At 32.7% G+C, this 24,215-nt stretch overlaps 1 protein-coding gene across 1 annotated transcript; it reads left to right on the forward strand.

The window, feature by feature from the left end:
* The first annotated feature begins 153 nt into the window (after positions 1–153).
* Positions 154–19,504, forward strand: LOC142240072 (uncharacterized). Its single transcript, XM_075311791.1, has 5 exons — positions 154–357; positions 483–650; positions 6,090–6,247; positions 19,322–19,393; positions 19,453–19,504. The coding sequence occupies exons 1-5, from the start codon at positions 154–156 to the stop codon at positions 19,502–19,504; spliced, it is 654 nt and encodes a 217-aa protein (XP_075167906.1).
* The last annotated feature ends 4,711 nt before the right edge of the window (positions 19,505–24,215 follow it).

The raw sequence follows: 24,215 nt of genomic DNA on the forward strand, positions 1-24,215 counted from the left end.
ATGTGGTAATATTTATACCTAAGCGTTTATATTATTTTTAAAGCCAATTAATTTAGAGTGAAATTAAAATTCAAAATGATTGCTAGCAACAGATGACTTCACGTTAATGTCGAAGTTTAGTATTCGAAAATCGTTTTAGTATAAAACAACATAATGTCGCTTAATAAAAATCTTATTCTCTTTGCGATTTTTGCAACATTTGTTATCAGCGACATACGTTTTACTAATCTTAAATGTGTAGAATTTCATCCAGATTTCGCTACTTTTTCAATTTGTCGTTTAAATATGGTACAACGTGGTGTAGTAGCATTAAATATACACGTAAAACTTTTGCAAGTGCCTGTTAACAATGTATCGGTGGGTTGGAAATTGTAAAATAAAAAAAAAAATTAAATTAAATTCAAATGTTTTATGAAATAAATTACCCATGAACTCTGTTAATTGAAATTCTTATAATGATTTTGTTTTATTATTATTTGCAGATAAATCTTTCACTTTGGAAAAAGGTTAACGGTTATCGGCCATTTCTTTACAATATGACAGTGGACTTTTGTAAATTTCAACGAAATCGTAGTAGGAGTCCATTTTTGAAAATTTTCTTTGACCTTTTGCTAAAAGATTCCAATATCAACCACACTTGTCCGTTTGATGTGAGTAAAGAATTTTCGCTTCTTAATTATTCTACACTGCAAAAATGCATTTACGTGATATTAAAGATTACGCAAATATTAAGGACAAATTTCTTTAAAATAATGACAATTTAATCAAAATAAAGTTTTAATCTTTGCTTCAAGGACAAATATTTAAATTTAGGACAAACATTTTGTATATTTGCGTCCCTCCGTTAAAGTCGAATGTCTTTGAACTAATGCTAATTTTCCTTAAATTAAAGAAAAACATTTTTGATCCTTAAATTAACTGAAATATTGAAACTTTAAATTAAAGATAAAAACGCTTTCAATATAGGCTTATTTTGACTTATTTTGAGGATTTGGCGTCTTTGGGTTAAAGTTTTTTTTTTGGAATAAGGAAAACTTTGTTATACCCTGCGCCACACTGTGGAACAGGGTATTATAAGTTAGTACATATGTTTGCAACACCCAGAAGAAGACGAGATAGACACATGGTGTCTTTGGCAAAAATGCTCAGGGTGGGCTCCTGAGTCGATATAGCGATGTCCGTCTGTCCGTCTGTCCGTCTGTCCGTGAACACATTTTTGTAATCAAAGTCTAGGTCGTAGTTTTAGTCCAATCGACTTCAAATTTGGCACAAGTATGTGTTTTGGCTCAGAATAGATCTTTAATGATTTTGGAAGAAATCGGTTCAGATTTATATATAGCTCCCATATATATGTCGCCCGATATGGACTTATATGGCCCCAGAAGCCAGAGTTTTACCCTAATTTGCTTAAAATTTTGCACAAGAAGAACAATTAGTACTATAGTCAAGTGTGCCAAATTTTTTGAAATCGGTTCAGATTTAGATATAACTCCCATATATATCTATCGCCCGATATGGACTAATACGGTCCCAGAAGCCAGAGTTTTACCCCAATTTGGTTGAAATTTTGCACTAGGAGTACAATTAGTAGTGTAGTTAAGTGTGCCAAATTTTATTGAAATCGGTTCAGATTTAGATATAGCTCCCATATATATCGTTCGCCCGATTTACACTCATATGACCACAGTGGCCAATCATTTACTCCGATTTAATTGAAATTTTGTACAGGGAGTAGAATTAGCATAGTAGCTATGCGTGCCAAATTTGGTTGAAATCGGATCAGATTTATGCATAGCTCCAATATATAACTTTCGGCCGATTCACACACATATGACCACAGAGGCAAATCTTTTACTCCGATTTAATTGAAATTTTGCTCAGGGAGTAGAATTAGAATTAGCAATGTAGCTATGCGTGCCAAATTTTATTGAAATCGGTTCAGATTTATATATAGCTCCCATATATAGCTTTCGGCCGATTTACACACATATGACCACAGAGGCCAATTTTTTGCTCCGATTTAGTTGAAATTTTGCACAGGGAGTAGAATTAGCATTGTTGCTATGCGTGCCAAATTTGGTTGAAATCGGTTCAGATTTGGATATATCTCCCATATATAGCTTTCGCCCGATTTACAGTCATATGACCACAGAGACCAATTTTTAACTCCGATTTAGTTGAAATTTTGCACAGGGAGTAGAATTAGCATTGTTGCTATGCGTGCCAAATTTCGTTGAAATCGGTTCAGATTTAGATATAGCTCCCATTTATATGTTTTTCTGATTTCGACAAAAATGGTCAAAATACCAACATTTTCCTTGTAAAATCGCCACTGCTTAGTCGAAAAGTTGTAAAAATGACTCTAATTTTCATAAACTTCTAATACATATATATCGAGCGATAAATCATAAATAAACTTTTTCGAAGTTTCCTTAAAATTGCTTCAGATTTAAACGTTTCCCATATTTTTTTACTAACATTGTGTTCCACCCTAGTGCATTAGCCGACTTACATTTTGAGTCTATAGATTTTATAGAAGTTTATCAAATTCTGTCCAGATCGAGTGATATTTAAATGTATGTATTTGGGACAAACCTTTATATATAGGCCCCAACACTTTTGACGGATGTGATATGGTATCGAAAATTTAGATCTACAAAGTGGTGCAGGGTATAATATAGTCGGTCCCGCCCGACTTTAGACTTTCCCTACTTGTTTACTTTGAAGTATCCGTTATAATTTGGATTTTTAAACTGGCATTTGTTTGTACGTGAGTACCTTGAATAATAAACTGCGAAAAGAGATTGAAAATTTGTTAAATTAGATCTGTATCGTAATTTTAATTTTATTGGTCCTAGATTTAAAACCAGATAGGTCTTTGGCTCGGAATCCATACAAAATCCTTATTGGAAGGTCAAAATCTTTGGATCCAAGTAAACTAGTTTTTGAGTGTATGCAAAGTGCCTGATAGGTATTGCAAACAACTTCGGGTTGCTACCTTTTCAAACACGCTCATCTGACAGATTTACTGCACTGACATTTTATTTTATTTTTAAAAACTTATCTAAGCATTCTGATCTCTTGCATTGCGAAATAAAGTTATTCGGTACAAAAAAAAACACACACACACACACAACGGTGACATCACCAGCGATCATCTGAAAAGTGAAGGACATATTTGATCAATATCCAGTGGTCGAACATATTGCGAACACAGATTCAACACATATTGATAAACAAACTTGAACTAAATCCTATGAAGTTCTACAAAGTGCATGAGCTCATCGATGCCCAAACAAAAAATTACACTGGAAAGAACTGGCAACTGCACGGACGAATAATACTGTTCTTCATATGTTTGAGTGTAAAAATTATAAGTTTGGAACTCAAAAATTTTAACACAATATTTCTAAGTGCAAACATATAATGTTCATAAACTAGCATAACATATTTGGGACATATATGTTAATATGTTAGAACATATTATATACGGGACATAAAATGTTTGTAAATATAATATGCATAGATGCAAACATATATTAATGTGGAAATAGTCTATAAACATATATGTGTTTAGAGAGTATGCTGCAAGTAAAATAATGGAAGTAACCAATTTGCGCCTTAAAACCATATCCACGCAAAGAACATTTCATTAAAATTTTTTGCGACCAGTGTATGCCCTAATGTGAAACATAATATGTTTGAACAATACAAACAATATTTTGTTTGCACCAATCCTGAAAATATATATGCTTGAAGCAAAATGTGTTTGCGGTATATGTTACAGAAGCAATTTTTTTTTGAGGGTGTGGTTACCGAATTTGGTTTTCTCAATGAAAAACAAAATGATTTGAAGAATGTTAAAATATTGGTCATAGATAAGATCGAAAATAAGAGATACACACTAGAGAGCATAAGTACCTATTAACATAGATACGTATGCTCTCTTTAAAATATTGCAACATTATTCAGTTGCAATATTTTAAAGTGTTCAGTTCTGTGATAGTAGTAACAGGTTGGCTGATAATTCCCCGGTTTGACACATAGATGGCGTCGCTAGTATTAAATCCATATTATTTTTATATAGTACCAACCTTCAAATGATTCGTGTCAAAATTTGACGTCTGTAAGTCAATTAGTTTGTGAGATAGAGCGTCTTTTGTGAAGCAACTTTTGTTATTATGAAAAAAATGGAAAAAAGGAATTTCGTGTTTTGATAAAATACTGTTTTCTGAAGGGAAAAAAATACGGTGGAAGCAAAAACTTGGCTTGATAATGAGTTTCCGGACTCTGCCCCAGGGAAATCAACAATAATTGATTGGTATGCAAAATTCAAGCGTGGTGAAAAGAGCACGGAGGACGGTGAACGCAGTGGACGCCCGAAAGAGGTGGTTACCGACGAAAACATCAAAAAATTCCACAAAATGATTTTGAATGACCGTAAAATGAAGTTGATCGAGATATCAGAGGCCTTAAAGATGTCAAAGGAACGTGTTGGTCATATCATCAATATTTATCATTCATCAATATTTGGATATGCGGAAACTCTGTGCAAAATGGGTGCCGCGCGAGCTCACATTTGACCAAAAACAACAACGTGTTGATGATTCTGAGCGGTGTTTGCAGCTGTTAACTCGTAATACACCCGAGTTTTTCCTTCGATATGTGACAAATGGATGAAACATGGCTCCATCACTACACTCCTGAGTCCAATCGATAGTCGGCTGAGTGGACAGCGACCGGTGAACCGTCTCCGAAGCGTGGAAAGACTCAAAAGTCCGCTCGCAAAGTAATGGCCTCTGTTTTTTGGGATGCGCATGGAATAATTTTTATCGATTATCTTGAGAAGGGAAAAACCATCAACAGTGACTATTATATGGCGTTATTGGAGCGTTTGAAGGTCGAAATCGCAGCAAAACGGCCCCATATGAAGAAGAAAAAAGTGTTGTTCCACCAAGACAACGCACCGTGCCACAAGTCATTGAGAACGATGGCAAAAATTCATGAATTGGGCTTCAAATTGCTTCCCCACCCATCGTATTCTCCAGATCTGGCCCCCAGCGACTTTTTCTTGTTCTCAGACCTCAAAAGGATGCTCGCAGGGAAAAAATTTGGCTGCAATGAAGAGGTGATCGCCGAAACTGAGGCCTATTTTGAGGCAAAACCGAAGGAGTACTACCAAAATGGTATCAAAAAATTGGAAGGTCGTTATAATCGTTGTATCGCTCTTGAAGGGAACTATGAATAATAAAAACAAATTTTGACAAAAAATGTGTTTTTCTTTGTTAAACCGAGGACTTATCAGCCAAACTGTTATAAGGGGGTTCGCTGCAATAATTTTTGTTATTATTATTAATTATTATTAAAATATTTGTTGTGAAGTCCAGTTTTATTTTAATTAATACGAAAGCGTAAAACTAATTGTAAGTAGAGCTTATTATACACGCCATAGAACAAGGTAAAAAAAATGTGCAATGTTGTCTCTAGGATTTTCAATATAAATAGGACATACAACATTTCGGCGGTATACCATGGACATTCCAACGGGACTCCGAATGGCTTAAAAAGGAGATTCCTAGTTTCCTTTCATCCGTACCAAATGGTCAACAAAATTTCCGGATCTCAATCCGTTGGACTTTCGAGCCTGTGGCATTTTGGAGAGTAAAGTTGGCAATGTGACGATTGTCTCAAGACGGCCACTTTTATGCAGCGTGTGATGGTTTTTTGAGGGTCGTAATTCGCGCCTAAGGTAGCCAATTCGAACAAATCCACACTGATTCTAAAATTTAATGTTTGATGCTTTTGCTTTGCTTTACTCTGTGGCATTACATAACGGCCACCCTGTAAACAACTATAAGATCCGTGTATAATTTTGTAATTTTGAATGAGAATATAGTCGAATTTGAAGCTTAAACACAAGTAAGATTTTTTATTGATAAAAATTCGATTAATTTAAAAGTTGTTTTTCAACTATATTCTGACTCTAGGACTAATTATATAGTCTTTATAACATGTATTAAAAAATGTTTATTTTATTAAATAAATGATATGAAATTAGCTGAACTTAATAATTATATTTATAATTTCAGCATGATATTATTGTTAAAAAATTGGTTCTAAATGAGGATATGTTCAAACTTCTTCCATTACCCAATGGTGAATATATGTTTCAACTTAAAGTAGGTGCTTACAATGATTGGAAGGCTGATGTCAAGGCATATATACAATGTAATACCAAATTTGGAGAGTAATGTAATGTGAACAATAAAATTTACATTTACCACATATCCTTATATAAATATTTGTCAAATAAACAATTTGTAAATATATGTTTTAAAATATTTTTTTTGTTTTCTTTAACATAAATAAATATAAAAAGTAAGAAATTTATGAAATAAGGCTCAAAATATAATGGGAATTAAAGTAAGGACATTGGCAGGACCTAATCTTAAGTACTCACCACCATCGATCGCATACAAGAATTTTCGTTGAGCAGTTTGATGATGATGATTTGATTTCGATGTGAATCAAATTTGACACCGGGAAATCGGTCTATATGAGACTATATCAAAATATGAATATAAATTTGTCATGACTCTTAGTGGACCTAAACTACCTCAAGATTTCGCATTTCAGGCACACAGAAAAAATTTTCACAAAAAGCTTCCAATTAAAGTCTTAATTGGATTTTAAAATATATTTAATAAAAATTTTAATTGATGCAACAAATTTTTTAATTGAAACAATATATAAAAAAATATCAATTAATAATTAATTGTATTCAATTACTTTTTTAATTGGATCAATTACTTTTTTAATTGATACTATCTCATCATTTCTGTGATTGAAGATATTTCAATTAATTATTTTTGTGCGTCCTAATGGCAAATTGCGGTATAGTGGCAGCCTGATATTTAAGGCTCACTTAGACTATTCAGTCCATTGTGGCACCACAGCGGTGAACTTCTCTTTTATCACTGGAAGCTGCCCGATTCTATGTTTAGCCCAATGACGAGGGACCTAATTTTTATAGCCGATTCCGAACGGTGTATAATAAGTTGTGTTTAGTATAGCGATCGCCTTAGAATTAAATTCTGAGTCGATTTAGCGATAAAGTAACTGAAATGTTGAATCTTAAAATTTAAGATTAATCGCTTTAAATATAGGCTAGGACTTATTTTGAGGATTTAGCAACTTTGGTTTAAAGTTTTTTTTTTTTTTGAATGAAGAAAAAATTTTGTTTAATGATAGCTCAGTTATAAAAATGTCTTTATTTTAAAGAAGCCGCATTTTTTGCTCGGAATCAATACCAAAATCCTTAAGGGAAGGTCAAAATCTTTGGATCCAAGTAAACTTTTTTTGAGTGTCCACGGCAGGTCACAGTTTCATTCCGGTTTTGCACTGAGAGTAGAATTTTTAGCAATGTGTGTCAAATTTGGTTCAAATCGATTTAGATATAGATCCAACATATATATATACATACGCAAGATTCAGGGAAATATGGTAGAAAATGTCATATTTTACCCCCATTTTCAAAGGAATTTTATTCGGGTTGGTTTGACATTTTACAGAGAATGGATTTAACATTTTATATAAGTGTGTCGAATTTGCTACAAATAATTTCCCCAGATTTAAGTCCTATGTCCTACACACTGTAATGACAGACTATGCACTAAATGTTTAATATGTAGAGAAGACTTCGACTTGTGTAAATATCGCCCGATTTGTTCAAATAATGTCTCAAAACCATATTTTCCCATATTTTTGCTAACATTATTCAAATCAAATTTGAAGAAATTTAGACTAAAATCAAATAAACAAATTAAAATAAATTTAAATTGGCTTAAATTGTTCATTTTTATTCGGGAATTGTCATATTCCTACACTATGCCTAGACCCTTTATCTCTACTCTTTATTTCAATTGGCCACAATTGACCATCAATGATGAAATTTTTATACCCTCCACCATAGGATGGGGGTATATTAACTTTGTCATTCCGTTTGTAACACATCGAAATATTGCTCTAAGACCCCATAAAGTATATATATTCTGGGTCGTGGGGAAATTCTGAGTCGATCTGAGCATGTCCGTCCGTCCGTCCGTCCGTCCGTCTGTTGAAATCACTCTAACTTCCGAACGAAACAAGCTATCGACTTGAAACTTGCACAAGTAGTTGTTATTGATGTAATTACATATAGCCCCCATATAAACCGATCCCCCGATTTGGCTTGCGGAGCCTCTAAGAGAACCAAATTTCATCCGATCCGGCTGAAATTTGGTACACGGTGTTAGTATATGGTCTTTAACAACCATGCAAAAATTGGTCAACATCGGTCCATAATTATATATAGCCCCCATATAAACCGATCCCCAGATTTGGCTTGCGGAGCCTCTAAGAGAAGAAAATTTCATCCGATCCGGCTGAAATTTGGTACATGGTATTGGTATATGTTCTCTAATGACCATGCAAAACTTGGTCCATCTCGGTCCATAATTATATATAGCCCCCATATAAATCGATTCCCAGATTTGACCTCCGGAGCCGCTTGGAAGAGCAAAATTCATCCGATCCGGCTGAATTTTTGTATATAGTGTATGTATATGGTCTCTAACAACTATGCAAAAATTGGTCAACATCGGTCCATAATTATATATAGCCTCCATATAAACCGATCCCCCGATTTGGCTTGCGGTGCCTCCAAGAGAAGCATCATCCGATCCGGATGAAATTTGGTACATGGTGTTAGTATATGGTCTCTAACAAACACGCAAGAATTGGTCCATATCGGTCCATAATTATATATAGCCCCCATATAAACCGTTCCTCAGATTTGATCTCCGGAGCCTCTTGGAGGAGCAAAATTCATCCGATCCGGTTGAAATTTGCAACGTGGTGTTAGTATAAGGCCGCTAATATCCATGCCAAAATTGGTCCATATCGGTCTATAGTTATATATAGCCAATCCCCAATCACACAAAAATTGGTCCATATCGGTTCATAATCATGGTTGCCACTCGAGCCAAAAATAATCTACCAAAATTTTATTTTTATCGAAAACATTGTCAAAATGTTATTTCTATAGAAAATTTTGTCAAAATTTTATTTCTATAGAAAATTTTATTGCTATAGAAAATTTTGGAAAAATTTTATTTCTATAGAAAATTTTGTCAAAATTTTATTTCTATAGAAAATTTTGTCAAAATTTTATTTCTATAGAAAATTTTGTCAAAATTTTATTTCTATAGAAAATTTTTTACAAATTTTATTTCTATAGAAAACTTTTTCCAAATTTTACTTCTATAGAAAATGTTGCCAAAATTTTATTTTGTCAAAATTTTATTTCTATAAAAACTTTAAACTTAATTATATACGTATTTAATCGGCCTTTTTTAGTTTAATATATACTACGTATAGACTACCTTGTAATATAAAAGACGGTGTTAGGAAGTTTTAAGATACCTTGCCATCGGCAAGTGTTACCGCAACCCAAGTTATTCGATTGTGGATGAGAGTCTTCAGTAGAAGTTTCTACGCAATCCATGGTGGAGGGTACATAAGCTTCGGCCTGGCCGAACTTACAGCCGTATATACTTGTTACTCTTCTGTTTTTATACCCACCACCATAGAATGGTGACGGGGGTATAATAAGTTTGTCATTCCGTTTGTAACACATCGAAATATCAATTTCCGACTATATAAAGTATATAAATTATTGATCAGGGAGAAATTCTAAGACGATATAACGATGTCCGTCTGTCCGTCTGTTGTAATCACGCTACAGTCTTCAATAATGAAGCAATCGTGCTGAAATTTTGCACAAGCTCGTCTTTTGTCTGCAGGCAGGTCAAGTTCGAAGATGGGCTATATCGGTCCGGGTTTTGATATAGTCCCCATATAAACCGACCTCCTGATTTGGGGTATTGGGCTTATAGAAATCGTAGTTTTTATCCAATTTGCCTGAAATTTAAAATCTAGAGGTATTTTATGACCATAAAGAGGTGTGCCAAAAATGGTGAGTATCGGTTCATGTTTTGGTATAGCCCCCATATAGACCGATCTCCCGATTTTACTTCTTGGGCTTAGAGAAACCGCAGTTTTTATTCAATTTACCTGAAATTGGAAACCTAGAGGTATTGTAAGACCACAAATACGTGTGCCAAAAATTGTGAGTATCGGTCCATATTTTGGTATAGCCCCCATATAGACCGATCTCCCGATTTTACTTCTTGGGCTTAGAGAAACCGCAGTTTTTATTCAATTTACCTGAAATTGGAAACCTAGATGTATTGTAAGACCACAAATACGTGTGCCAAAAATTGTGAGTATCGGTCCATATTTTGGTATAGCCCCCATATAGACCGATCTCCCGATTTTACTCCTGGGGCTTATGGAAACCGCAGTTTTTATTCAATTTACCTTAAATTGGAAATCTAGAGGTATTGTAGGACCACAAATACGTGTGCCAAAAATTGTGAGTATCGGTCCATGTTTTGGTATGGTCCCCTTATAAAACGACCTCCCGATTTGGGGTCTTGGGCTTATAGAAACCGTAGTTTTTATCCAATTTGTCTGAAATTGGAAATCTAGAGGAATTTTAGGATCATAGAGAGGTGTGCCGAAAATGGTGAGTATCGGTCCATGTTTTAGTATAGCCCCCATAAAGACCGATCTCCCGATTTTACTTCTTGGGCTTATATAAACCGCAGTTTTCATTCAATTTACCTGAAATTGAAAATTTAGAGGTATTGTAGGACCACACATACGTGTGCCAAAAATTGTGAGTATCGGTCCATATTTTGGTATAGCCCCAATATAGACCGATCTCCCGATTTTACTTCTTGGGCTTATAGAAACCGCAGTTTTTATTAAATTTACCTGAAATTGGAAATCTAGAGGTACTGTAGGACCACAAATACGTGTGCCAAAAATTGTGAGAATTGGTCCATGCTTTGGTATGGTCCCCATATAAAACGACCTCCCGATTTGGGGTCTTGGGCTTATAGAAACCGTAGTTTTTATCCAATTTGCCTGAAATATAAAATCTAGAGGTATTTTATGACCATAAAGAGGTGTGCCGAAAATGGTGAGTATCGGTCCATATTTTGTTATAGCCCCCATATAGACCGATTTCCCGATTTTACTTCTTGGGCTTCTAGAATCCGAAGTTTTTATCCTATTGGCCTGAAATTTGAAATCTAGAGGTAGTTTCGGGTCATAAAGAGGTGTGCCGAAAACGGTGAGTATCGGTCTATATTTTAGTATAGCCCCCGACTCCTTGGGTTTCTAGAAACCGTAGTTTTTATCTGATTTGCCTGAAATTGTAAATATTCTGGTATTTTAGGCTCACAAAAACGTGTATCGGATTAAGTTTTTATCGGTCCATTTCGTAATGCCTCCATATATACCGACTTCACTTTTTGAGGGTGTAGAAGGCGCACTGATCATGAAAATTGTTTGAAACTCAATGTAAAATTTCAAGATTTTACTTCTACAGATTTAAGATTTCAAATCAAGACATTATTTTATAATTTTCTTGCACACTTACAAGAGATGTTAATGATTGCTCTAAAACTCAAATCCAGAATCTGATATAGTCCTCATAGGTGAAATCTTTAAATTTATCTTCGGGAAGTGTCCTCAAGTCCTCAAGCCCTCCTGAAATTTCAAAGGAAACCCTAATATTTGGTTCATGGTGGTGGGTATTTAAGATTCGGCCCGGCCGAACTTAGTGCTGTATATACTTGTTTCTTTTTTTTTTTTGTAGACTCTCTTATGGGCTATAGTCTTGATCTTGTGAACTCTACTAGAGAAGCTTGTAAATGTCACTTGTATTTATAATTGTCATCATCTTGAAATGTCATTAGACATAATTATTAGTAACTAAGTGCACGAGGAGACAAGTATGTCACCGAAGATCATGTTAGGAGACAATCATCCAGAGTGACATTGTTGCGGAACGAATGTTCATTTGGTAAACAGGGCGCTGATGTCCTTAGAGATTTAAAGATTTTTTGTTTTTTCTTATTGTATAGCTGACGGCATGGACTAAGAAATCCGGAGACGATGGTTGTTCATGTTACTGGTTGCTGGTTGATGTCAAAGTGTCAGTATGATATGGAGAATTCTATTCTATTCTACTCTTTTGAAATTTTAAATGACACATGGTTTATGGTGCCTACGAATCATTTGAATGATTTCATCTGTGATTTCATCATGAAAAAAAGATTCCAAAACTACGTGAATTCTGTTTGGAATAAACCTAAAATCGTTTGTTTTTAGCTATTGTTTGCTGTTGTTAAACTTATGGGGATTATTTGGGAATCAAATTTTCTTTACAAGTGATCCTAATGTTGGTTGTCTCAAATAAAGATCATATTTTTGGCGGTACCTTTGGAATTATTAATGTCATTTATGACAGCTAATTTAAAAGGGTCTAGGTGTGATCGCACATAACTATGATGAGTTAACACAGAAAAAGGTTGGTCTAATCAATCGAGAATATGGATTGCATTTTGGTTCCCACAAAAAAAGGAAATTTTACTTTATGGTAAAATTGAGTGAAAATTGAATTGAATTGTACTCCATTTTTTGTGATTTCTATAATGTGTTGTTAAAATAACGATTTTTTTAATTTTTGGATGTTTTGCTACACTGGCAAAAAAAACTTCGTTGTCCTAATGAAAAATGTTCGTTATGTCAATGAAAAAATGTTGTTGGCTCATTAGTAAAAAAAAATCCCTTGTGTGTACCCATTATCATAGCTTGACAATTTTCCTATGGTGCACTAAAAAAAAAGTGAACTGTCTATTTCACTAAAGCCAATTTATCTTTACTTTAGTTCATGGAATTATTATTATATAAAAACATATACCGAAATTTTATATGGCATTGAAATAAGACCACATTAGCTTGTTCATGTCACCATCAAAAGCTAAATGCAATTTTGATTTTCAGGGTGACCACTCTGGGTTGTCGGCAGTGCTGAAGATGCCCTCAATTGGTATAATTTCCACAAGCGAATTCCAAATCTTTTTAAGCTGCTGTCTTTTTTTTACAAAAAAAACAAAAACATAAAAGGTCATGTTTCGGATAAAATGCGAAAAAATTCTCCTAAATTTAATGAGGTAATATAAACGGAAATATTATAAATATTTGTTTAATTGAAATATCTTTACTTTTAGGAAATTTGTTTTTAATACTCGTACTATATAAATTGCATATCCTTAAATTTAGATTCCCTAATCTTTCATATTTGGTCAGTATTTTTTTTTCTGTTTATGGAAAACTAATGTTTCTTCGGAGCCAAATATTGGTAACCTTCCCAGGGCTGTGGAGTCGAGCCAATTTTGCTCGACTCCGACTCCAACATTTTTCATCAGCCTCGACTCCGACACCAGTGTCGATTCCGGGTAATATAACTAAATTTCATTTTAATACCACTAATTTTTAGTTCTATTGTGGGGGGTACCATAAATGCGAGCTATATAAAGTTTTTATTCCCATATCCATGAATTTAAACCTGAACCGATTAAGACAAAATTGTATACACTTCTACAAAATCTATGTACTTAAAATTTAAATCTACACAATTTTAGTACAACACAACAAAGGAAAGTCTGAAGTTGGACGGGGCCGACTATTATATACTCTGCACAACTTTGTATTTAGATCTACATTTCGATAAAATCTCAATTTCTGTAAATTTTGAGAAAATTTGCTATAGAAATAAAATTTTTAGAAAATTTTCTGCAGAAATAAAATTTTGACCAAAATATCTATAGATATAAATTTTTGACAATTTTTTTATAGAAATAAATTTTTGACAAAATTTTTTATAGAAATAAAATATTAACACAGTTTTCTATAAAAATAAACTTTTGACAAAATTTTTTATAGAAATAAAATGTTAACACAGTTTTCTATAAAAATAAACTTTTCACAAAATTTTTTATAGGCATACAATTTTGAGAAAATTTGTTATAGAAATAAAATTTTGACAAAATTTTCAATAGAAAAGAAAAATTGACAACATTTTCTATAGAAATAAAACTTTGCAAAATGTTCTATAGAAATAAAATTTTGCAAAATTTTCTATAGAATTAAATTTTGCAAAATTTTCTATAGAAATAAAAGTTTGCAAAAATTTCTATAGAAATAAAAGTTTGACTAAATTCTTTAAAGAAATAAAATTTGTACAAAATTTTCTATAGAAATAAAATTTTGACACAATTTTCTATAGAAATAAAATTTTGACAAAATTTTGTATAGAAATAAAATTTGTACAAAATTTTCTATAGAAATAAAATTTTGAAAAAATTTTTTATATAAATAAAATTTTGACAAACTTTTATATAGAAATAAAATTTTGACAAAATTTTCTATAAAAATAAAATTTTGACAAATTTTTCTATAGAAATAAAAATTTTACAAAACTTTCTATAGAAATAAATTTTTGACAAAATTTTCTATAGAAATAAAATGTTGACAAAATTTTTTATAGAAATAAAATTTTTACAAAATTTTCTTTAGAAATAAAATTTTGACAAAATTTTCTATAGAAATAAAATTTTGACAAAATTTTCTATAGAAATAACATTTTGACAAAATTTTCGATAGAAATACAATTTTGACAAAATTTCTACAGAAATAAAATTTTAACAAAATTTTCTATAGAAATAAAATTTTGACAACATTTTTTATAGAAATAAAATTTTGGCAAAATTTTTTATATAAATAAAATTTTGACAAAATTTTGTATAGAAATAAAATTTTGCCAACATTTTTTATAGAAATAAAAGTTTGACAAAATTTTATATAGAAATAAAATTTTGACAAAATTTTCTATAAAAATAAAATTTTGAAAAAGAACTTTTTATAGAAATAAATTTTTGACAAAATTTTCTATAGAAATAAAATGTTTACAAAATTTTCTATAGAAATAAAAATTTTGACAAAATTTTGCATAGAAATAAAATTGTGACAAAATCTTCAATAGAAATAAAAGTTTTTACAAAATTTTCTATAGAAATAAATTTAAAAAATTTTTTATAGAAATAAAGTTTCGACAAAATAGAAATAAATTTTTGAAAAAAATTTCTTTCAATATTCGACATATGTATATAGGTATATGGTCTTAAATAAAATTAAAAAAATAAAATCGATTGTTCGAAATATTTCAAATAAATTGTTATGGTGGTGGACATTAAAATGGATCGATTCAGCCCATCTGCTAGTCTAACATTCTAGAAAACATAAAATGATCTCCGTAATTGGTAGTTGCTTTTCATTTACAGTTATACCGTACATTGATCTAATGAATAACGCAATGGAATTTTTTTTTATTTTGCGTAAAAACTTGTTTAGTTACAAAAATGTTAATTGTTTTAAAAAATTTTATTTTTACGACTCCGACTCCAGCAAAATCTTCAGACTCCGACTCCACAGCCATGAACCTTACCCTCATTTTCATACCATCCATTTATTTTTTCAACAAATATATTTTAATATAAGTATTCATGTCATTTACTGCTAATCCACTCTGATGTCACGGGTTCGATTGTCAAAATATCTCTTAATTTTTTCAATGAATTTGACGTGTCAATTAGTCTGTCTGCCTTTAGCTATCAAAAACCCAACATATATTCAAAGCAACATTTTTATAATACAAAATTTCTTAGAAAATGAATATGTCATATTTTGCTTATCCATATCAAAAGACATAACAAACGAAAATATAAAAAAAATTAATTAAATCTTCATTTCCCCAGAAATAAATAAACCGAATCATAAAATTGATTAGAAGCTTAAGCTTTTGAAATTGAAAAGAATACAAATCAAACTGCCTCGCATAAAACAAAGAAAAAACAGCAGTAGCCCAATTTGACAGCTTTGTGTCATAATATCTAACAGCCGAGACTGGTTCAATTTCAAACCCAAGAGTCACCTTGTTATAGAAGCCACTCTCTGAGCGATGTCAAAATTTTATTATCAAAAATGTAGGTGGTCTTTTTTTATTAATTGTGCCACCGTTGCTTTGATTGATCTGTTTTTGTTTTTGTACTCTCCGATGGAACTCTTCATGGATTTACTTCTCCATTGTAGTGGTGGCATGCTTTATTTGATTAAGTTTTTTTTTAACAAGTTTTATTGCAGTTTGTTTGTGGAAAAATATTTTTATAAGAATTAGTTAAGTTTATACAAAAAAATTAAAATTTGATCGTCATATAAGTTAATAGCAATAAAAATTTGTCTAATAAAATCATGAATCATTCTTGAAATAATAATGGCCTGACACATTATTTTCAGCGATTTGATGTGGTTGAATGAGAAAATTTTTACACAATAATCATATAAATTTACTTGGATATCTTGGGTATGATATCTTGGATACATCGGTTTATATTAGCCTATAGGAACGATTTATTAAAAGCGGTTAATTGTCCTTTCTAGGGTTTATGCATGAGAAGGAATATGATCACCTCAAACATGTTTCAAGAGCAAAATATCACTTTTGGACGGGAAAAATATAACATGTCCGATGAAAAAACAACATCCTTATGACAAACAAGTTCCATGTTCCCCATCCAAAAATAAAATTTTGCCCTTGAAACATGTTTGGGGTGATCATATTCCTTCTCTGCGTGTAGTAGTTTATTACATCAACTAACATTATTTGGGTCGAAAATTTATAACCCAGATTAAAGGTTTTTGGTAGAGCAAATGACAAGGCTTCTTTAAAATATTTTTTTTAGAGTGAAAACAAGTTCGAAATCGACACTGATAAATATTATTCTAATACCAAGATTAGACATCATTATATTTAGGATACAACATTTACACAACACTCGTCTTTAATACTTGCACATCTCTGTTGAAGTCATCTGGGGCTAATTTTCTTTAATGTAAAACTATCTTTTTATACCCTCCACTATAGGATGGGGGGTATATTAACTTTGTCATTCCGTTTGTAACACATCGAACTATTGATCTAAGACTCCATAAAGTATATATTCTGGGTCGTAGTGAAATTCTGAGACGATCTAAGCATGTCCGTCCGTCCGTACGTCTGTTAAAATCACGCTAAATTCCGAACGAAACAAGCTATCGACTTGAAACTTGGCACAAATAGTTGTTATTGATGTAGGTCAAATAGTATTGGGCCAAATGGGCCATATCGGTTCATTTCTACGTATAGCCCCATATAAACCGATCCCCAGATTTGGCTTGCGGAGCCTCTAAGAGAAGCAAATTTCATCCGATCCGGCTGAAATTTGGTACGTGTTGTCAGTACATAGTATCTAAGAACCATGCAAAAATTGGACCATATCGGTTCATAATTATATATAGACTCCATATAAACCGATCCCCAGACTTGGCTTGTGGAGCCTCTAAGAGAAGAAAATTTCATCCGATCCGACTGAAATTTGGTACACGATGTTGGTATATGGTCTCTAACAACCATACAAAAATTGGTTCATACCGGTCCATAATTATATATAGACCCCATATAAACCGATCCCCAGATTTGGCTTGCGGAGCCTCTAACAAAAGCAAATTTCATCCGATCCGCCAGAAATTTGGTACGTGGTGTCAGTATATGGTATCTAACAACCATGCAAAAATTGGTCCACATCGGTTTATGATTATATATAGCCCCCATATAAATCGATCCCCAGATTTGGCTTGCGGAGCCTTTAAGAGAAGCAAATTTCATCTGATCCGGCTGAAATTTGGTACGTGTTGTCAGTACATAGTATCTAACAACCATGCAAAAATTGGACCATATCGGTTCATTATATATAGACCCCAATACACCGATCCCCAGATTTGAACTCCGGAACCTCAAAGAGAAGCAAATTTCATCCGATCCGACTGAAATTTGGTACACGGTGTTGGTATATGGTCTCTAACACCCATGCAAAAATTGGTTTATATCGGTCCATAATTATATATAGACCCCATATAAACCGATCCCCAGATTTGGCTTGAGGAGTCTCTAATAGAAGCAAATTTCATCCGATCCGGCTGAAATTTGGTACGTGGCGTCAGTATATGGTATCTAACAACCATGCAAAAATTGGTCCACATCGGCTTATAATTATATATAGCCCCCATATAAACTGATCCCCAGATTTGACTTGAGGAGCCTCTAAGAGAAACAAATTTTATCCGATACAGCTGAAATTTGGTACATGGTGTTGGTATATGGTCTCTAACAACTATGCAAAAATTGGTCCACATAGGTCCGTAATAATATATATCCCCCATATAAACCGATCCCCCGATTTGGCTTGCGGAGCCTCTAAGAGAAGCCTATTTCATCCGATCTGGTTGAAATTTGGTACATGGTGGTGATATATGGTCTCTAATGACCATGCAAAAATTGGTCCACAACGGTCCATAATTATATATAGCCCCCATATAAACCGATCACCAGATTTGACCTCCGGAGCCTCTTGGAGGAGCAAAATTCATGTGATTCGGTTGAAATTTGGTACATTGCGTTAGTATATGGCCGCTAACAGTTATATATAGCCGATGGCCAATCACACAAAAATTGGTCCATATCACCAAGAATAATCTACCAACATTTTATTTCTATAGACAATTTTGTCAAAATTTTGTTTGTATAGAAAATTTTGTCAAAATTTTTTTACTATAGAAAATTTTGCCAAAATTTTATTTCTATAGAAAATTTTGTCAAAATTTTATTTCTATAGAAAATTTTGTCAATTTTTTTTTCTATAGAAAATTTTGTCAATATTTTATTTCTGTAGAAAATTTTGTCAAAATTTTATTTCTATACAAAATGTTGTCGAACTGAATTATATACGTATTTAATATATCTCCCGTATGGACTAACTTATAATGGAGGGTACATTAGAGTCGGCCTGGCCGAACTTACGGCCGTATGTACTTGTTCTAAATTCTTATCTTATGCAAATCGGGCATTGGGAAAAAAAGAAAAAAAAAATAATAGAATTGCATAAAATCTCGTTTTTAATTTAGATCACTTCAGTGCAAGATATAAGTATACTTTTTCGTTACCAAAACATACCAATTATCAATTGAGTCCTTTAACCTTATATTACAATTATACGGTAACCGTGGCCAAAATTAAATCACCGTTTTTTGCTTTATTCCAAACAATTGCTGCAGCAAACAGCTCTTTGGTATTGTTGTTGGGCTTCTTGTTGCAATTTACGAGGCAACAGACAAACGACAATTGTCTGTTTCACGCAAACCTCTAAGAAATACTGATTGCGACTTTTAATGCGCATTTATGTGTGGCTATCGTTAAACATCATCTCGACTGCAGGGAACAACAACGTCACAACAGCAACAAACAAACAAACAAACAAGAAAACCTGGTCGATAAACAAGGAAAAAGGTGAAAAATAGTCCAAGAAAGACCAGAACTCAACAACAGAAAACACCCCATTTCCCCAGTGCCCCCTCCGCACCTTCTCAAGAAAACAATAATGTATCATTGGAGTACTAATGTCTCCTTGGGATGAAGAACCACTTTAACCAAGGAACCGTGCAAAACACACACACACCTTGGACTACATCCAGTGTCAAAAAGTCTACCCAATATCCTTAGCCATGACCAAATCATCATAATGATGTTCCTGTTGATGGCTTGCGCTTAAATGATGCGGGGTCGTTTGGTCTGGTGGTTGCTGTGCGATTTTTGTTGCTGCATCTGAAAATCTTCTGAACAAAATCGTCAACATCTTGGGTGGTCTCGAACCATTTCAGCGGCTTTGCATCAAAGTGCCTCGAACTTGCCAACGATGCTTAAGCACCAAACACCAATGGACCATCAGACCGTTTTTTTGCGCATGTGCAAAGTCTTGGTCGTATGTTGTTCGTTTCAGACCTTTCGGTTTTTTGGTTTAAACAACAGCATCCATTGCTGCAGTTGGTGATGCTGCTGCTGCAGCATCCCCACAAGCCTTGAAAAGCCCATCATCACCACACTCTGGGAACCGGCAGAGCTTATTCTCATAAGGCATTAAGTGAAATGATCGTTGAAATTCTTTGGAATATTTGTTGTGTACTTTGGAGGCTAGGGAGAAACCAAAAACCGGGAACACTATGGTGTTTCATTGGAATTCACAAATGATTGGTGTCCAATGTAGCTTTTCGGTGCCTTCGTCGCCGCCGTCATTCCATGTGCCAGTCGTTGGACGTAATGAAGCCTAACAAATTCGGTTGCGTTTGGTGCAAGTTTCTTCGATTCCTTTTATTGCCAATGAAGTTGGAAACTATAATAAATTTCATTTCTTATGAAGAACCACAACTACATCAGCGTAGCGACAGAAGTTACAACAACCTACTGACTTTGAATGGAAGAACTGTTGGCCATAGATATGGGTATTCAGGAACCACGTTAAGATGTAGATATGGGACTGGGGAAGAGATAGTTGAAATTTTGTTGCAAGGTAAGTACATTTTCAAACAAATAGGGAAGACGAATGAGATTAAAAATTTGCTTAGATTTCAATGAAGAATGAATGGAAGATGTATTCAGGAACCACGTTGATATGTTGATATGGACTGGTGAAGAGATAGTTGAAATTTTGTAGCAAGATAAACCATTTTCAAAAACAAAAAAAAAACAAAAACAAGAAAAGACGACTGGGATCAAAAATTTGCTTTGATTTTAAACAAAAACATTTTCGAATGCAAAATCAAATATTCATTTGATATACACCCTATAATATACACTGAAAAAAATGGACCTCTTATGGAAGATTAAACAACCTACATTTTAGTAGTTATTGGGCTTATATTTAGTTGAAAATTCGAGTTAAATGTACTTCGTACAACAAAGTCTTGAATGCGCATCATAGTTGAAAGATACAGTTTTTCATTAGTTGCAATTAACTTATCATAAAATAAATACAATTTATTAGTCACCAAGTAAAGTTTTTTAATTCATATTGAATTCGGCAAAATGTATTTTTTTGAGTAATAGAAGTTACATAAAAATTTACAAAACAAAGTACTTACGTGGAAAAAATATTTACGTGGAATTTTTTGGGACACAAATGTTAGAAATTTGTGTCCCTCCATTAAAGTCGTATGTCTTCGAACTAAAGCAAAGTCAAACATATTAGATTTAAAGAAATCGTACTTGAATTAAACGAAATATTGAATCTTTTGACTTAACATATAAATGGTTCAAATATAGGCTAAGACTTATTTTGAGGATTTTGTATCTCTAATATAAAATTTTGTTGGAATTAAGAAAACATTGTTTACTTTGAAGCATTCATTATAAGTTGGATTTTAAAACTGGTATTTGCACTGAAAAATATTTTGTCGTGAGGTCAAAGATTTCATGTCTTTATAATACGAATGCTCAAGCATAGACGACACATTTCTCAAATATAAAATTTTTTCCTTGCCCAAAAGCCGATAAACTTTTCAATGAAGTCGTATTGTCCTTATAATTAAGTGATTTGATTTAAAAATGGGTATATAACATGAAAGAAAATATGTTTGGGCTAAGGTCAACTTGACTTTAATAATTTACAAAAATTCTTTAAATTTAATGAAATTTAATTTAATTTAAATTTAAATTTGTTGTCTTTTTGCATCTTGACTAAAAAGCAAAAAATCGTTCAAATATAGGACACGTTTTACAACACTTTATTTTAAAGACGTTTTTTACTTGAAAAATATCATAATTTTTACTGGAAGTCGAGTTTAATTTGGAAAATAACGTTGTCGTTAACTCGTTTTTAAAGGATTTTATAGCATATGAAGAGAAAAAGCAGAAAATTAAAATTTGCCTCCTAGAAGAAAGTACACAAAACCCAAATTTAAAACAGAATTGTGTCTTAAAATTATCCTTACTTGTATTCTCCTCTTCTTTGGCTCGGAATCAATACCAAAATTTTGAAAGTAAAGACAAAATCTTTGGAACCGGGCATGCTTTTTTTCAGTGTGCTTGTACGTGAATAGCTTTATAAATAAATCGCAAAAAGGGAATGAAAATTCAATGAGATCTGTATCCTAATTTTATGTTTATTGTTCCAAGATTTAAAGCCACATATATAGCTAAAAATATCTTTATTTAAAAAAAACGCATCTTTTGCTCAGAAACAATACCAAAATCCTTAAGGGAATGTCAAAATCTTTGGATCCAAGTAAATTTTTTTTGTTAGTGTAGATAACAATTTATTTGTTTACCTCCTAAAAAATGTCTTCTAAAGTCCTCTCAGTTTGGCATCCCTAAATCGTTCTTCATGGCTAAATTTGCAATAACTTTGAGGCTATCTCTCGTGTGTCCAGTTGTGTGTACGTTTGTAATCTGAGACTAATAGGTTTTGATATGCGGTACTTTGATTGTGACTCTTTCGCCAAACTCACTCACTTTAATGTATTCGCTTGTGAGTCAATGAAGTCAATTCGTAGGCCAAAATGCACAATTTTATGCAAACATTTGTTATGTGTCTAGCGGCTTGAATCTTAATAGAGAGTGAAAAGGAACAGAGGTCTCTAAGTAATAAAGAAAATGTTTTGTATGTTGATTGTTTTTTTTTTATATAATGGATTGTTCGAATATGCGAAGGGCTCTGACGGGAGGTGATTTTTTTATATCTCCCACCATTGGATGGGGCGTATAAGAGGTGTTCTTATTTGTTAGCAATTTATCGTTATATCGAGTTTTAACCATACAAAGTATATAATTGTGTGATCTGGAATTCTAAGAAGAAGCGTTTTCTTTTCAGAGGAACAAAATTTTAGACAAACAAATTTTCATTTTAACGTTAAAAAATTTTCTTTAAAAAACAAACAATAATGATTGGAGATCGTGTTTGCATCGTTTGCTATTAATGTTTTTTTTTTGTTTTCTTAAAATTAAAAAAAAAATTGTCTAAAATTTTGTTCCGGTACAAAATATTTTTTCTTTAGGGGTATTAGCGTCCGCATGACTTTTGTAGTCATGCTACACATTTCAATACTGGAGCTATCTGGTTGAAATTTGGAACATGTTCATATTTTCTATAGAATACGATGTGATCCCAAAATTTACCGAAATCTAGAATATATGCTCAGAGTTTCGGAGAAACCTATTAGGTATCTAGTTATATATAAATTTGCAAAACATCGCTTTTAGGATGTACCCATTCCAGTATTTTACCGCTCCCTTTGTAACAATATCAATCTTCGACACCAAGCAAAGGCATTACCTCGTTGGTTGTGGTTATGCGTTTAATAAATGCTTTTAATGCTTGTAAAACATTTATTGAAATTAATCATCATTTTTCGTATGTTGTATCTCTTGTAATTTCCCCCTACCCATCACTTCCTCTTGCCTGATTCCAGTGTCGTTAAGCTTTTATTGCTGCGTTTTGCCGTCTTTTATGTAATCCTGGTTAAGTTGAATTGCTGCAGTTGAAGTTCTGCCTCAGTATTGACTTCATGTCCATTCTCTATTATTCTTTTTGGCCAATTCCTTGTCTTGTAGTTAAGATTTGATGCTGTATTTAAATGGAATTACTTTGGGCTTTATAGCAAGCCGACTCATAGGTTGGCTGGATGATCATTGTAAATTGCATCTTCTTCATCTACCCTTGGGATTCCCCTGGTCAAATCGAATAGATATTCATGTCATTGATCTTGGTCCTGTTTGTTTCTATTTTCTTGTTTTTTTTTTTTGCAAGTTATTATTGTGTATTTGTTGTTGTCTTGTTGTCTGTTCCAACAGTTGAGCTCTTGATTAATTGTTCTATAGAATTTATGAGATATTCTTTACATTCGTTTGAAGTGAGAGAACGAGTGATGCATTAGTCCTTAGGCAATTTCGTGATGAAGATTTAAATATTTCGTAGAATGCTTTAATGTTCCTAGAAAATGCATTTGTTTGTACACTGTAACTGATATTATTATAGTTTGGATGTAATAATTGTGAAGACTTTGAAATTAGTAATCAACGATTTTGAAGTTTGTTGCTTGTTTATTTCTGGTTTTGAGATACAGTTTTCCAAGCAGTTACCTCTGGTATATTAACATTTAACTTTAACCAACTTTAAACTTAAAACTGCTCGTATTATCTACATTCGGAATCGTCGACTATATTATACCCAAGTATATGCTAATACTTCAGTCTCGACATCTTTCAAATGTGTTCAAGCTTTTACTGCGTGAGAAGGCTGTTATGATGGCAAATGTTCGATGGGAGAATTGCAAGGGTT

Source organism: Haematobia irritans, chromosome 5 (assembly GCF_050003625.1).
Source record: "Haematobia irritans isolate KBUSLIRL chromosome 5, ASM5000362v1, whole genome shotgun sequence".
In the NCBI taxonomy this organism is placed as follows: domain Eukaryota; kingdom Metazoa; phylum Arthropoda; class Insecta; order Diptera; family Muscidae; genus Haematobia; species Haematobia irritans.